The 16,732-nt window shown below is 37.1% G+C and overlaps 1 protein-coding gene across 1 annotated transcript in view; it reads right to left on the bottom strand.

Annotated features, from left to right (window-relative positions):
- Nucleotides 1–16,732, bottom strand: part of AMN1 (antagonist of mitotic exit network 1 homolog) — a 64,820-nt gene that overhangs the window by 24,901 nt on the left and 23,187 nt on the right. Inside the window, exons 3-5 of the mRNA XM_075551908.1 lie at nucleotides 6,875–7,019; nucleotides 4,422–4,639; nucleotides 3,129–3,185 (exon numbers count right to left, since the gene is read on the bottom strand). Coding sequence (XP_075408023.1) covers nucleotides 3,129–3,185; nucleotides 4,422–4,639; nucleotides 6,875–7,019 — 420 coding nt within the window. The remainder of the gene's footprint in view (nucleotides 1–3,128; nucleotides 3,186–4,421; nucleotides 4,640–6,874; nucleotides 7,020–16,732) is intronic.

The following is a 16,732-nucleotide window of genomic DNA, read 5'->3' as shown; positions in this document are numbered from 1 at the left end:
CCAGGCCCATAGAGGCTAAGGTTCATAGGGTGCTTTAGTCCTTTGGGCACATTGGTTCCTTGTGCCTTTGATTTCCTTAACTCGTTTTTTTTGCTCCAGATAGGAGAAACCAATAATTTTCGCCGTAGATGGCATTCACAGATTTTAAGACCCCAGTTGTAACTATAAGTAGGATATAGAACATTGTCTTCGTGGGCCATGTTGTAGCAATTGACTTTAGTGTTCCCGTGACTATGGTCCTGAGGCCCCCCCCCCCCCCCGGCCAAGGTTCTTATTTCCTGAAGGTTATGATTACAGCTAAGAACTTTTCTTAACTTTGTTCCCTATATGTCCTACTATATTCATAGATATATTTGCAGTACATATAAATACATATGACAAAATTTCTTCTGTCAATCTTATTTGTGGATATGAGTCCCCTTCTCTTCCCTACCCCTGTTCAGATTGAGCATCAATGTATCCAATCATAGATTATGAAGATGACTGTTATTGCAGAATTATGTACAGAATGCACAGTATTGCATTAACCTTTGCTGTCTTTAACTCTTGTGCTCCTCTCAGTGTCTTCCTTTGCCTCGATCATTCTGTGCTGAGTCCCTCCCCCCTTTGTTATAGATTTATTGCCTTTGCTTCATCTCAAGTTAATACATGTCTGCCCTCTAGTTATTGATTTTCCCTCCCCTCTTCTTCCACCCCTACTGAAAATCTTTTCACAAAGGGCACAAAGCCTTATCAACACATGGGATTACCATGAGTCAGAACTGTCTCCACAGTAGCAGGTTTGGGTTAATCATCATGTGCCTGTCAAACTGTTTGTTCTCCATCATCAATGTCTTTAATGTAGTTAAGAGATACTGCTTGTGATAAAATTAAATACACTAATGATAGTAAGTCAAAATATGGTAAAGGTCAATCTTTAGTACTTTTAATATCATTAAATCAAATAAAATGAAAAGAAAAAGATACCTTCAATAAATGATTAATCACGTGAACGCACTGCCATTGAGCCACAATAATTCAAGGGGAAATATTCTGGCAAAAGTGATTACTTTCAAGAATTTGATGTGACTTATTGTCATAAAGTGTGGTTATATTAAGTAAGACTTAAAAACAAAAACCGCTATCAACTAGGAATGGCAGAAACTCCAATTCTGGGTAAAAGGCTTCCTATTAAAAAATAAGATAGAGGAGGAAATATCAGTCAAATCCAAAGGCTGATATCTCTGAAATCTTCTTACATGGCTGTACAGTGTGGCTCTTAAGAGAACTAGGATACAAGAGAAAAAGGTATCCTACTAGAAATATCAAACAGGCAAATTTTAAAGACTATCACTTCACATTGATAAATTTTCACAATCTTCTTACCAAGAGTATCTTTAAATCTGTTAGACGCTATCACTTTTTCAATAGAATAGAAACTTCAATGGGAAAGTGAGATAGTAGGTTTGTGTCTACTTGGCTGGGTCAGAATTCTCAGCAGTTTAGTAATACCGTAAATAGTAGAGTATAAGCCAACCTGAATATTGAATATCTGCTGAGGCACCTAATTTTACCACAAAAACTGCATTAAAAATGTGCTGAAAAACTTGGTTTATATTCGAGTATATACAGTAATTCCCCATGATGTGGACCTAACATACTGTAATCAACTCCATGATAAGATCTGCCTGTTGTAAGCAGCCAAGCAGTTGAGAGAAGATGAGAGTTGGAATGCCACTCCCTTTGGAAGGAAGGTTCCTAGTGGGTGTGGCCTATTTCCTACATTGATGTGCTAGGGAAGCATCTTGAATCAATGGTCTACCCTATTGCCTGCCATCTGACTTGCCATCCTTAGATGTATTGGACTCTACAGACAGAAACCTGACCTGTTGACCTTGGATGCACTTTCCTCTGTGTCCACCAGCCTATGGTCTTCCTGTTTGGTCTTTTTGTTCATCAGCTCCCACAGCTACTGTAGATGGCTGTGAGTCAGGAGAACCTCTAGTTTAATATTTTAAAAATAGCCTTGCTCCAGACTGGACTTACCCACTTCTACAATTGAGTGAGCCATTTTCTTGTAAATTTATTTTTTCTCTATCTTTTTAATCTACCTACCTACCGATTATTGGTTTTGCTTCTCTAGAGAACCCAGTCTAACACAGAAAGTAAGTTTTCATCTTAAAACAAATTTTGTCTCCTAAATTTATTAAATTTTCTTTCCTCTAGAGCAGCGCTTCTCAACCTCCCTAATGCTGTGACCCTTTAATACAGTTCCTCATGTTGTGGTGACCCCAACCTTAAAATTATTTTCGTTGCTACTTCATAACTGTAATTTTGCTATTGTTATGAATCGGGTGACCCGTGAAAGGGTGTTGGACCCCCAAAGAGGTCACGACCCACAGGTTGAAAACGGCTGCTCTCTAGAATAAAGAGATAGCAGAGAAAAAAAATCTACAGAAATACCCAGTTGACAATAAGGCATTAATTGCTACTTTATCTGGAGCAGAAGAGAAAGACACTAAGATCCTAAAGATGAAAGATTAACTGCCCATATGAATCCTGGCCTCATCTATCCTAGAATCAGAAGACCTACGTGATTATTTTACCAGACACACAACAGGTAGTTCCTAATAGAAGGGGAGAAAGTGTAGACCTAAATTCTGATTCCTGAAAACAATAAAAGGGTAGACTTACTGTGGAGAACAGAGGAATCCCTGAGACATCCTTTATATTTTGAGCTGAAAATGCTCCTGGAGGTCATCTTTCAGCTAAATAACAGACTGGTTCATAAAATAAATTAATACCACCCCTAAGAATTATGCTTCTTAAAAAAAAATCTCTGTGAAACCAAATGGTCAACATTTATCCTAAAGCAAAGATGAGCAGGTTTGGGGGTGGGGTGCACAAAAGTTGAATTGATGGAAGCAGCTCCACCATAACAGAAATAGAATGGTGAAAATTTAACTAACTGGGTAGTATGTATAAAAATTATTAACTAGGAATCCAATTTTCCATGTAAACTTTTAATAAAAGCTCAATAAATTATTATTTTATTAAAAATAAGGCTGGTTGCCTGATAGGTTTAAAAATAATCTGAGAATAATGTAAAATTATAGCTACCATAATCTTGATAAATATTTTTTAATTACCTCTAATTTCTTGGAACAAGGCCCACTGACAAGTGCAATCACACCACTGTCCGATACCTAAGCAAGAAGGAAAAGAAGAAGCGCATCAGTGGAGATGAGGGCAGTAGATTGTTCTGAGAATTAGAAATCATTAGAGTGGTTAGTTATATTGTCCTCAGGGAGCAAACAGGCTTTTAACTAAATAACTAAACATAAGGCTCACCTCTGTTACTTACAATAATCGAGGGGAATGTGTTAAACTATATTGCAATTATTTAACCATCAAAGCACGAAGTCAACCATTTTTCCCCCACAAGTGTCCTCAAGTTTATTCCAATTCATGGAGGCCTTGGGTAGTATGAACTACCAACCTCTCCCCACCCAAACAATTTTGTTAGGAGCTAATCATGACGTCATACCATTCCATAATCCAAACATATCAAACAATATTATACAATTGCTAATAAAATCAATTTCAAAACATTTTCTTCCTTCTTAAACTTCTTGATACCAGCTTCTCTTATCCTACCAATTCTCGCCACCGTGCCCCAAGGAACCCTTATTCTAGTTCTTTATAGAATCACTTATCCTGGGTTTCCGGTAACAAAACAAAACATAGAAGAACCCATAACAAAGATTCAAGGAGGCTATCAACAATGACAAAATATAACAGAGATAAACCCCACTATGAAAGAAATACAAATAATATTAAAAACCAGATAAAGCACAAAGTGCATCAGAGGGGAAGTCACATGAAAATATTTTAACCATTCCAAGTTAGATTCATTATTTTAATCTGTAGTTGTCTCTCCAATTCTTCCTGTTGGACAGCCACATTATTCCCATCCTTCATTTATGGTTAGAGGGAAATCACTGGAGGCTTATTTCTTGTGTAGATCCTGCAAATGGGTTTTGGTAATTTATAAATTATTTTTTTCCCATGGCTTACACTGACTGCTGTCTCCTTTCACCCATTTTTCTGTTGTCCATTCTCCTGGGAGGGGGCTGAACATTGATCATTGTGATCAGTTCACCATTACTCCTCCCACAGGTTCCCTTCCTAGTATTGCTACTTCCCTTATTGTTCCTGAGGGGTTTATCTGTCCTGGATTCCCTGTGTTGCAAGCTCTTATCTGTACCATTGTACATCCTCTGGTCTAGTCAGATTTGTAAGGTAGAATTGGGGTCATGATAGTTGGGGGAGGGGAGGAGGAAGCATTAAAGAACAATTTTAATAACAATAAAGCATTCATCGTGCTATGGAAATACACTGGATAAATACACACAGTCTATATGTCTCAAGTCTATATTTACCTGTGTAGCAGAAAAGTCAACACACTGCAAAGAGAGGCAGTTTTCTCCTAATGCATGTAAGGACACATCAGTAATAGCTAAGCAGCCACTTAGATCAATGACCTTGAGTAGCCGGCAATTGAGTGCAAGAGCAAGGACTCCTTCGTCAGTGAGATTGCAGCATCTTTTCAGAAAAGCTTCATGTAGGTATAAACAAGATGAAGCCACAGCTTTTATTCCTGGGGGGAGGGGTACACATAATTATATATTAATAAGCTATGTATGTACATAAAGAATGCCACCGTTTCTCATTTTAGCCATCACCAGTACTCATTCATCCCATTGGATCTATAGTAGCTTTTTCCTGTTAATTTTCAACAATTTCCTCTTGACGCTGTCATTATTTAAAACTCTTCTGGAATTTTTCAAGAATTCTCTCTACAACTTGTGGTATATTCTTCAGAATATCTCCAACTTATGGAAAGTCAATTTAGAACCAAATTTGATAAAAAAAACAGTAGGTGGTTCCCTTTTGGTTAAGCGAAGTTCTCAACTAGTTAGGTTAAATTTCTTGGCTACTGTGAAGGGAAATAAAAGGTTAAATTGCCCAAATGTTGTAAGCAGTGGCCTTCACACTTATAAATGATGCCTCTTCTTCTGTAAGCTCCCTTTCCCCTCGACTGCCCTCAAACTCAAAGGATTCCTTTCTGTCACCATGCTGCTTCCCTATTGGCCTGGACCACGCTTTGCTTTTTAATAAGCACCAAGAAAAGAGAAGTCTCTGAATCCAATTGATATAAATGTACATGGGAGACTGGAATGTAACACTATGTTCCGAAAATAAAGTATTTCAGGGCTCTTGGGCTCTTCAGTCATGAATAAACATTATAGCATTATTTATAGATAGAAAACTCTATGGGAAAATATACAAAAAGGAAGATAGTAAATTCATGAGTAGTCTATTGTATTGTTTTCTACCTCAAGAAAGAACTTATTCACAGAGTCTTGGTTGGAAGTCCTTTTCAGCTAATACTTATGTAGACATTAAAAAAAAATTTTAAACATTTTATTAGGGGCTCATACAACTCTTATCACAATCCATACATATACATACATCAATTGTATAAAGCACATCTGTACATTCTTTGCCCTAATCATTTTCAAAGCATTTGCTTTCCACTTAAGCCCTTTGCATCAAGTCCTCTTTTTCCCCTCCCTCCCCCTCCCCCCTCCCTAACATTAAAAATTTTATACCTCTTTGCTACGCTATTAATTCCTAACTTGCTAACCAAGATGAATGCAAAAATGTAAGTAACTACCCTTAAACCTTTTCCAGAAACCTAACTGATCATATCACTTCTCTTTCTTAATAATTAGTAAGAGGAATATCTGTATTTTTAAAAAATGGTTACCATCCACTATTCTATATAAAGTAACAGTAAAAATATTAGTTTGCATATTTAGGCTTAGCACCAACTGTTAAGAAAGTACCTTATAAACTTAATCTGACGTAACTAATGCTCTGCAGTTTATTGCATCTAAAAAGTATGCACTGGTCAGTTTGCTTTACTACACAAGTTAAAATAAACATGGGTAGATTCCTCAGTATTCTAAATGTATTTAAAATGAAAAATTGTGACATACCCAATTTATTTCTAAACTTTCATCACTGATAAAAATTAAGTAAGAATTCTAAATTTATTTTAGTCTGAATATTTATTGATAAATATAACATTTTATTTCTTGCACAGTTTCTTATACTTTTGGAATATTTCTTCATCTTTGCTCCAAAATTACACTGGAGGGTGGCGAGGCTATAATTCTCAATAGTTTAGCACTGTACTGGGTATTATAATATTATAATATATAATGTAACATATTATTTAAAATAGCAAACTGCTAACTTTCTGGTTTGCAGACCAATGTGTAATCACTATTTCACAATGTAATATATAATAATATAATATAGTAACATAACAGTACAATTAATATAATAACTTTCCATGATTTGATCTGAACTTACTAGCCAAGCAGTTGATAGTTATACCCTGCCTCCAGCATAAAAATGAGTGCTGCTTTGGCAAAGCATGTGTGTGCTTGTGTGTATGTGTGCACCCACTCTCTTTCTCTTCCGATCCTATTTGGTCACCTGACCTATGTTCTTTAGATGTAAGCCTGCAGAAGTGTCTACCTACTACCTGATCTGTGGACTTCAGATTAGCCAAAATCTACAACTCTGTGTACCAGCAGAGGCCTCAAGTTTGCTGCCTGACTCATGGATTTGACATTTTCCAGTGAACTATTTTATTGAAGTAAAGCTCTCTTTATATGAGGGAGCTTCAAAAGGTTCACGGCAAAACAGAATTAAAACAAATGCAACTTTTCTAACAAACTTTTTGCAGCCTCCCTGTGTATTCATTCATATATTTTTCGTGGATTTCATTCCTTTAGAGAACCTAGAATAAGACACATACCTTTTGATGTTATAGAAAGTCTGTCTTCTTTCGAAGAATTTAAATTTAATTCCTTTAGTTTTTTGCAGTTACTCAGGTGCTGGAGAGCAGTATCTGAAATATCACAGCTCTGTAGATCTAGAATTTGAACTTCAGGATGTAAAATCTGTAATAAATGGGGTTTGAAAACAAGTTTTTCTATAAATACCAATGATTATTAAAAATTCAATTTTTGCTATTTCCTTTTGATCACGAGCTTTGAACCAAGTGACTGATGGAAAATGTCAAAAAATACAAATATATTAAGCTGAAAAAATATATGAAGCTGAACAAAACCAAGCCTACCTCCAGCTGGAGGCACAGCCTTCAATACCTCCAAAATTCCATTTGTGACCCACACACTGTGGAGACAGCTGGTGCCAAATAAAGACCCACTAGACCTGGGAAGCATAAATAAGGCAGTGGGTGATTACTCTCTTTGGGTAGTTCCTATTAATATTATATTTATGTGTCTCTTGGCTCTGCAGGTATGTCTTTAATTACAAATAGAATATCAAATACTAATAGGGTAAGCATCATCTTTCTTCATATACCCTGAAGAATGTAAAATATATCTATTCTTCAGCTTAACCAGAACCAAATACCTCCAGGGAATGGGCCTAGGGACTTCGGAGCTCATCTTGGAGTCCACTAAAGTAAGCGGCATAGCCTAGTCCACAAAGACAATCTATGGGGAGTTGCGGTTGAGGTCTTAAAGCATGTGAGTGGTTACCCAAGGCCCATCTTTCCCCGTCCACAGCAAAGAAGATGACAGGACACTGAAAATGTATGGAAATAATTAGTCCAACAGCCAATGGGCCATGCAAACCTCAGCTTCCATGTCCATAAAACTAGAACCACATGGTATCTAGCTACCTACTACTGCTGACCACTCTGAAAAAGATCAATGTAGAAGGTCCTGAATGGAGTGGGAGAAAAATGTGGAACAGAATTTAAGTCATAAAAAGGCCAGATTTACTGGCGATAAAAGAAACACACACATATATGATATATATATGATATATATATGGTATGTATGTATATGTGTGTGTATACACACAACATCACCTTGGACTAGTTGCATTTTAAGTGCTCATTTACTACACTTGGCTAGTAGCTACGTATTGGACAGGGAAACAGATTTTTAGAGTAAATGAACCTGAAGTATTGGCTACTTGGTCTGTTCCTTACTATGACTTTTGGCACGTAGCTTCAATTTTAAGATGTCCCTGACTCTCAGATACATTTTCAATTCAATAGCAGGCTTTAAAGTTTGAACTATGTAATTACAGGTATCCTTTTATTATAAAGTACATGTCAATATCAACATTTTGTCTCTATTTTTATGCATGGAACGAAATAAAGAGATGCCATGCAGTCTTCTTTCAAAAAGGAAAAAACAAACCGATAAAACCTCCCAGGTCATGACCATGGCCCTTAGTTACTTTTCAGGCCTGCAACAGAACTCACCCTCATGGCTCAATTATCAGCTGTACAATATACAAGTCTATAAAGTGAACAGTAATGCTAAGGACATACACACTCCGTAGAATAAGCAACCGTTTGAGATTAAAAAGAGCAGCAGTGACCCGGTGACAAAGTTCAGAAGCAGGAAGGCATCAGGAATAAGGAGCAATCAAAATTGGAAATACAGAGGAGTAGAATAGGTGATATTACCTTGTAGGAACTGTAGTCAATGATATAAAACAAAAAGTGTATGAATGATTAAATGGAAAACTAAACTTTCACTCAATTCCAAATAAAAAGTAAAAATAAAAGATTTACATTCTTCATTCTTATTTGGGGGCGCTAATATGAACAAACTCAAAATTATTGAGTGTTCGCTTGAGTCTAAGTATTTTGAGTTTTAGGCCATTTTTTTAAGGCCTTTCTTAAACTCACTTCTTGGCAGTATTTTTCTTTTATTGTTTTCCAAATTAGAGAGAGCTTTACTTTTAAAAGCTTTACTTTTTTACTTTTCTGAATATTAAAGTAATGTCTTATTAAACATTATTCAGGCAATAGAGAAAATTATGATAATGATCAGAACAACTCGGCTTATTGGGTCCTTGCCAGGAAGGGTATTGAGTATATTATATACATGTGGGAGAAAGAGAAGGCTTTCCACTCATGTAAAGCGTGAAGGTCTCAGAAACCCACAGAGGCAGTTCTACTCTGTTCTCCGGGGTCATCACGAGTTGGCAGGGAGATTGATGGCAAGGAGAAGTATATTATATGCACTGTCTTTTAATTCATTCTTTCTCATTCAAACACAACACACATGCACACATACACCCCTTAGCAGCGTATTCACTGCCATTTTATAAATGAGGAAAATGAGGTACCAAGAGAAGAAGCAGTAACTTCTGGCCAAATAGCGTTTGACCATCACATTATCTCTCTATAACAAGACCTGGTGGGAAGCTATGTGAAACTGACAAGAGAAGACAGTTCCAGCACCCTGAGCATCCCATGGAAGTATAAATAATGTATAAGTATCCATAAACACCAACTGGAAGAAGAAACTGATGGGAAACAGCAAAGGGAAAAGACAAAGTAGGGGCACCCTGCCAGGGTGGCCATCCTGAGACAAAGTGAGCACTCATCCTAGGTGAGGGGCACAGACGGTAACTTCATGGAATTATTCTGGCAAACCTGGGACTGATGTTCTTAGTGATGGTTACTGTAAATTTCCCTGACATTTAACACCATTGTTTGTGTAAACAGCATCCAGCCATGAAAGGATTGATTCTGTACAAGTTCATAATAAAGGTACTGTGATAATATGGAGTTAGCCTACACTGGCCCAATATCCCTCCCTCAATAGGGCTTTAAAAAATTAGAACCAAGGGCTAATCAAAGACAATATAATGGAAGATCATTATGGCCCTGGAGGATGATCGGTAAGACTCTCTATAATAAATTAACAAGGAGGTTTTGAAAGGGAGCCACAGGCAAATCAAACAAACAAACAAAATAAAGCATAGATCCAGGAATGGGTTTTGAGCTCCCATTGAATCCTAGCTCCAACTTAAGAACAATTAGTTCTTACAACACGGCCCTGCTCGATACTCACCCTCAGGAAGGGAACACAGAAGATATGGTTGCTATGGCAAAATTAGTGAAGAAATTAGAAGGTGCCCAGCTATCAGGTAAAATAGAGTTAAAGAGTTGTCTCCAAACAAGCAGCCATCTAAGTGAGATGTCAACTAAGTCCACAAGGGAGATACACATGATTATCAGTCACCAAAGGATTGTAAATTATATCATCTGAAGTTGAAGGAGGGATTAGTATCAGAGCCTAAATTGTGAGGATCCAGTTTGCAGAAGGCTGTGGATGACAGTGGGAACCTAGATACATTTGTGGGAACTACATAGGAAATAAGCCTCTGGTGATCTCTCTATATCCATAATTGAGGGTTGGAAGGAAAGTGACAAAAAAACCCAAACAAACAACTTTGTCAGTTGATTCCCCCTCTGATACATGCTGAACCTGATCTGGTTTTCAACATTTTCTGTATTTTTGTTTTGTTCATATTAGGGTTTAATCTCAGAGGTGTAATGTCACTGGGGGTCACCCTTTTGAAATTGTGTTATATGCTTTTCAGTATATGAAACCCAGGATTGTTGAACCTATAGCAACAGCAAGTTAAGGGTTTTGGGGGTGGAGTGGGGGATGGGGAAAGGGAGAGGATGTCAAGGAGTCCAGGAAGGAAAAGAGTGTTTGGAAACTGCTTGTGGTAGCAATAGCACAATACTGCTTGATGTCACTGAACTGTGGAGTAATATATGCATTAACTCCCAATTAAAAATGATTAAGTTTGAATTTCTTGCCAGGAACCATGCTGACAAGAAAAATAAAACTGCCAATCAATAACTATATAGCTAGTGAAATTGTTCTTCAAATAAGATGGTGAAATTGGAATATTTCCAGATAAACAGAAACTTAAGGGAATTTGTAGAAACAAAAAACCCACAAAAATACTAGGGAGCCCTTTGGCAGAGTACCAAGATTGGACAATAACTTGAGATTAAAACACATGACATCCTCACTCAAAACCAACCCAGATGAAAATATATCAAGAATAAGGAAAAAAAAAAGAATAAATAGAGCTAAAATAAAGAACCTGAGATGTCAATCTGCAAATGATAACTTTAAAACAAAAACAGGAAACAAATCCTGTAGTGACAGCACTTCCAGATGGAGAGGAAGTCAAGGTGATAAGACAGAACAGATTGTTTTAAATTTAGGAAGATGAAGGATAAATATCAGGGTAGACATAGAAAATTAATAAATCTGACAGAAAAGAAAATCATTGACTCAATAAACAAAGAACAGTAACGAAGGGAAAAGAAAATCCACAAAACAAAAAGAAGTCAGCACAAAAAGTGTAGTGAACAAAGAAACTACCAGCACCACAAAAAACAGCACAACAGAACAACAGTGATATGTCAACACTGACCAATGATTACACGGAAGGTCAATGGGTTAAATGTACCAGGCAGGAGAAAGAGAGTGGCACAATGGATACAATGGACGCATATATGGATTGTGATAAGAGTTGTATGAGCCCCTAATAAAATGATTAAAAAGAAAAAAGTAGCACACACACACACAAGAAAATTATTATACATTTGTTAAACTAACCATAATTAAAGCCATTATGAATATTAGTAGTACCCTATACTATGTAATGAGAAGCAATTTTTGTTTCCTTATTGGTGACTAATGCTAATAATTCATTTATTTTAATTTGTACAGCTTTTCCCAGTTGGATTTGACAGTTTTAGTTACTAATTAGGAATTAATGTAAGTTATGTGGGGAATTAATAAGTGCTTTCATGATGTTGATGAACACATTTTCTGGGGGATTAGTTAATATGCTAGCAATATTTTGGATATATGCAATCTGCATACTTCATAGCTTGCCGTCCTGATTTTGTTGTTGTTGTTGCTCATTAAAACACAATAAATTTGTCATGGAAGTTACCTCTATTTTAAATTAAAAATAAATATGGAGAGTACTGTAGGAATTAAAAAAGAAAAAAGAAACCATGACCTAACAATATTCTGCCTACAAGAGACATAACTTAAGACACAAAGTTAAAAATATGTTAAAAATCAATGAATGGGATATTTAGATGTGTATAAATGCAATGAGATCCCAGAGTAGAATTCTAATATACATATATGTATATATTTCTATTACAGAACATGATTATAATACATAGTATATGTAAATATTCTACTCTTTGATATATCTGTATATATAGATACACACACTGCACACACATACACACATACATCTCAAACAATAACCATAAAAGAGCAGAAGTGACAATATTAATTTCTTATGAAGTAGGAAAAATTTAAGGCAAAAACCAGCATAAGAGACAAGGAAGGGCATTAAGAAATGATATTAGGGTCAATTCAACAAGAGTACATAACCATAATAAATAACTATGACCAACAACTGAAAAACTCAAATTCACGTCCATCAAGTTGATCCTCACTCAAGGTGCCCCTGTATGGTAGGGGAGAACAATCCCTGTGGGTTTCTGAGACTGTAATTCTACATTGGGATAGAAAGCTTTGTCTTTCTCCCACAGAGTGGCTAGTGGTTTTGAACTGCTGACCTTGTTCACTACACCACAAACAATGAATGAACTCCAGAATACACAAGACAAATTTTAACAGAACTGAAAAGAGAGGCAGACAACTCCACAATACTAGTAAGGGATTTTTAATATATATCCCTTCTGATGAGAGACAGAACAATTTGAAAGAAACTCAAAAAAGATACAGAGGATCTAAATAACACAATCAACCAATTTAACCTCACAGACATACACCAAACACTCCACCCATCAACACAAGAGTACTTAATCATTTACAGAGCACATGGATAAGTCTTCAAAATAGACTTTAAGTCAAGCAAGCATCAATACATTTTTTAAAATTGAAATAACACCATGCATATTTTTCAGATCACAATGCTGTGAATCATTAACAGAAAGAATGAGAGAAAAAATTACATGCAAACTGAATATCCTACTTAAAAAGAACTGGGTAACAGAAGAAATTTAAAGTGAAAAAAGAAAAAGTTCCTAGCATCAAACAGGAATGAAAACAATGTACTAAAAATGTTTGAGGCCTATGAAAAGCAGTTCTCAGACATCAATTTATAACAATAAGCATACATATAAAAAAGAGAGTTAAAATGAACACATTAACCTTATAACTCCAGCAAATAGAATAAGAACATTTTTTAAAATCCACCATCACCATAAAAAATAAATAAAATAATGAAAATCAGAAGCCAAGAGAAATCAGAAGAACAATAAAAAAATCAATAAAACTAAAAGTTCTATAAAAGGATTAATAAAATCAACAAATCACTGACCAAATTAACAAAAGAGGGCAAAGATGCGAGAAACAGATAAATAAAATGGGCAATGTTACAACAGATCCCAATGAAACAAAAAGAACAATACTAACAAAACAAAAAATACTACCATGGAGATTGTGATAAGAGCTGTAAGAGCCCCAATAAAATAATTAAAACATGAAAAGAAATACTACCATGGAGGAATACAGTCACTAGCTCAAAAACAACTGGTCAGCACTCAGCCATTTCAGAAGGTAGCATATGAGCAAAACCAATGATATTGAAAGAAGTCCATGCAACACTGAAGACATTGCCCCAAACAAGGCTCCAGAAACTGATGGAATGAATACCACTTGTATAATATTTCAATAGACAGATGCAACATTGAAAATGCTCATGCTATCTGACAGGAAACTTGGAGGACAGCAATATGGTTAACTGACGAGAGGAAATTCATGTCTATGCTCATTCCAAAGTAAGGTAACCCCCCAAAATGCAAAAAAAGTTATTTTGCATTTTGCTAAAGATAATAAAAAAAACTGTTAAAGCAGTACATTGACAGAGAATTAACAGAAATTCAACCTAAATTTAAAGAGAATGTTGAACAAGGGATACTATTGCTGAAGTCAGATGGATCTTTGCTTAAATTAGAGCATACTAAAAAAGATGTTTACCCGTGCATTTTACTTTGTGGCTCATAAAAAAATTATGGATAACACTGTGAGAAATGGATCTTAATTGTGCTCATGCAGAAACATGAAGAGAAGGGAAAGTGAATAGTTCACAATCAGAAAAGTGTGTATCAGGATTATAATCTTTCACCATATTTATTCAATCTGTATGTTGTGGAAATAATCTGGAAACTAGACTAGATGAAGATCCCAGCATGAGGACTTGAGGAAGATTCACTAATAACCTTTAATATACAAATGACACAACCTTGCTTGGTGAAAACAAAGAGGGTCAACCTGACCCAAGCCATGGTATTTTCAATTACCTCATAGGCATGAGAAAGCTGGATAATGAATAAGGAAGGCCCTAGAAGGGCTGAAGCCTTTGAATCAGTGTTGGTAGAGAGTATGAAAGATACCACAGACTACCAGAAGAATAAGGACAGTTGTCTCGGAAGCTGTATAACCTCGAGTGCTTCTCAGAATTAAAGATGGTAAGACTTTGCTTCATGTAATTTGGACATGCTATCAAAAAGGATAAGACATAAAGCTTAGTATAGTAGAGGGTCTGCAAGAAAACAGAAAGACTACCATCTAGACAGACTGACACAGTGGTTGCAACAATGAGCTTAAACATAGTAATGATTGTAGGTCAAGTTCAACATGAGTCTGCTGAGGTAAGCTTAAACATGCAAAAGGGGCATAGGGAAAAAGCTACTGTATATAGACATTCCTGGGGTGAGGTCCAGGTAGTATGGAAGGGGGCAAACCAAATCCAGGGGTATATATGGTAGCCAACTAAAAAGGAGAGGGTGGGGAAAAAGACATGGGTAGCAAGGGAACAGGTCACTAATCCACCCAAGGGGAGGATATTGTTTATCTCTCCACAGGGAGAGGGACCAGACTTCAACCTGGTGCTCCAAGAAGTGAGTGCAACATACCAGCATGAAGCGAGGGGTCAACCCTAATCTCAACTACATGGACAGTCCTCCCACCCCCCAGAAGAATTTACTTCAGAGGACAGCACTGAAGCTACAGCTTAGGGAAAGGGACATGTCTGATCAGAGCACACAGGAGCAAATGAAGGGGGAGGAAGAGAGAGTAGAGCACATCCTGGCCCCCCAAGCCTTGAGGACAATAGCCCATAGCATCCCAAGCACAGTGAGGACCGTATGGCCGGCCACACTAGGAGACATAACATCCCTCACTGACCCATAGCTCTACAGGGACAACACTGGAGACACAGTGCGGGAATTGTGTGGATCTGATCCCACAACACCGAGGCAAAACACTGAGGGAGTGCAACAGAACAGCAAGGGCGCAGAGCAAGGAAGTCCCAAAATAATACCAAACATAGACTTTGGAGCCAAGGCGTGCCACCCATCAGATTCAACCAGAAAAAAATTCCTACAGGTCAACAAACAGACATTGGATTATTTATAGGCTTTTCTTTTCCCCCTTGTTTGTTGTTTTGTTTTGCTCTGTCTTTGTTTTATGCATATTATTATCTCTGCAAGTCTATCTAGATAAGATAGGCAGGATAAACAATTAGAGGAGAAAACAACAGGACCCAGGGTTCCATGGTGGGGTGAGGGGGAAGATAGGAGAGGGGGAAGGAGAGGAAAGGAAGTGGGTCTTAACAAACCCAGGGACAAAGGAACAACAAGTGATCCAAAATCAATGTCGAGGAGGGTGTAGTAGGCCTGATCAAGGGCAAGGTAACCAAGAATTACTGAAACCCAATTGAAGGCTGAATATGATAGTGGGACAAGAGAAAAGTAAAAGGAAATAGAGGAAAGAACTAGGAGGCAAAGGACATATATAGAGGTCTAAATACAGTCATGTACATATGTAAATATATATATAATGGGGAAATAAATCTGTGTACATATATTTATAGGTTTATTATTAAGGTAACAGATGGACATTGGACCTCTACTCAAGTACTCCTTCAGTGCAAGAACACTTTGTTCTATTAAACTGGCATTCCATTATGCTCACGTTCCCGACACAATCACTGAAGACAAATGGTTGTATAAGCAAATGTGGTGAAGAAAGCTGATGGTACCCAGGTATCAAAAGATATAGCATCTAGGGTCTTAAAGGCTTGAAGGTAAACAAGTGACTAGCTCAGAAACAACAAAGCCCACATGGAAGAAGCACAGCAGCATCACGAGGTGTTGATGGGATCAGATAGCAGGCATCAAAGAACAAAAAATCATATCATTGTGAATGAGAGGGAGTGCGGAAAGGAGACCCAAAGCCCATCTGTAGGCAACGGGACATCTGCTTACACAGAAGGGTCGAGGGGAGGAGATGAGCCAGCCAGAGTGCAGTATAGCACCAATGAAATATACAACTTTCCTCTAGTTCTTTAATGCTTCCTCCCCTTCCCCCAGTATCCTGATCTCAATTATACCTTACAAATCCAGCTATACCAGAGGATATACACTGTTAAAGATAAGAGCTGGAAACACAGGGAATCCTGGACAGATAAACTCCTTAGGACCAATAATGAGAGTGGCAATACCAGGAGGGTCAGGAAAAGGTGGGGTAGAAAGGGGGAACCGGAACCGATCACAATGATCTACATATAACCCCCTCCCTGGGGGATGAACAACAGAAAAGTGGGTGATGGGAGATGCCAGACAGTGTAAGACATGACAAAATAATAATTTATAAATTATCAAGGGTTTGTGAGGGAGGAAGGGGAAAAATGAGAAACTGATACCAAGGGCTCAAGTGGAAAGAAAATGTTTTAAAAATGATGATGGCAACAA

This window comes from Tenrec ecaudatus, chromosome 6 (genome assembly GCF_050624435.1).
Source record: "Tenrec ecaudatus isolate mTenEca1 chromosome 6, mTenEca1.hap1, whole genome shotgun sequence".
NCBI classification, from domain to species: Eukaryota; Metazoa; Chordata; class Mammalia; order Afrosoricida; family Tenrecidae; genus Tenrec; species Tenrec ecaudatus.
This window is presented reverse-complemented; position numbering and strand designations above follow the sequence as displayed.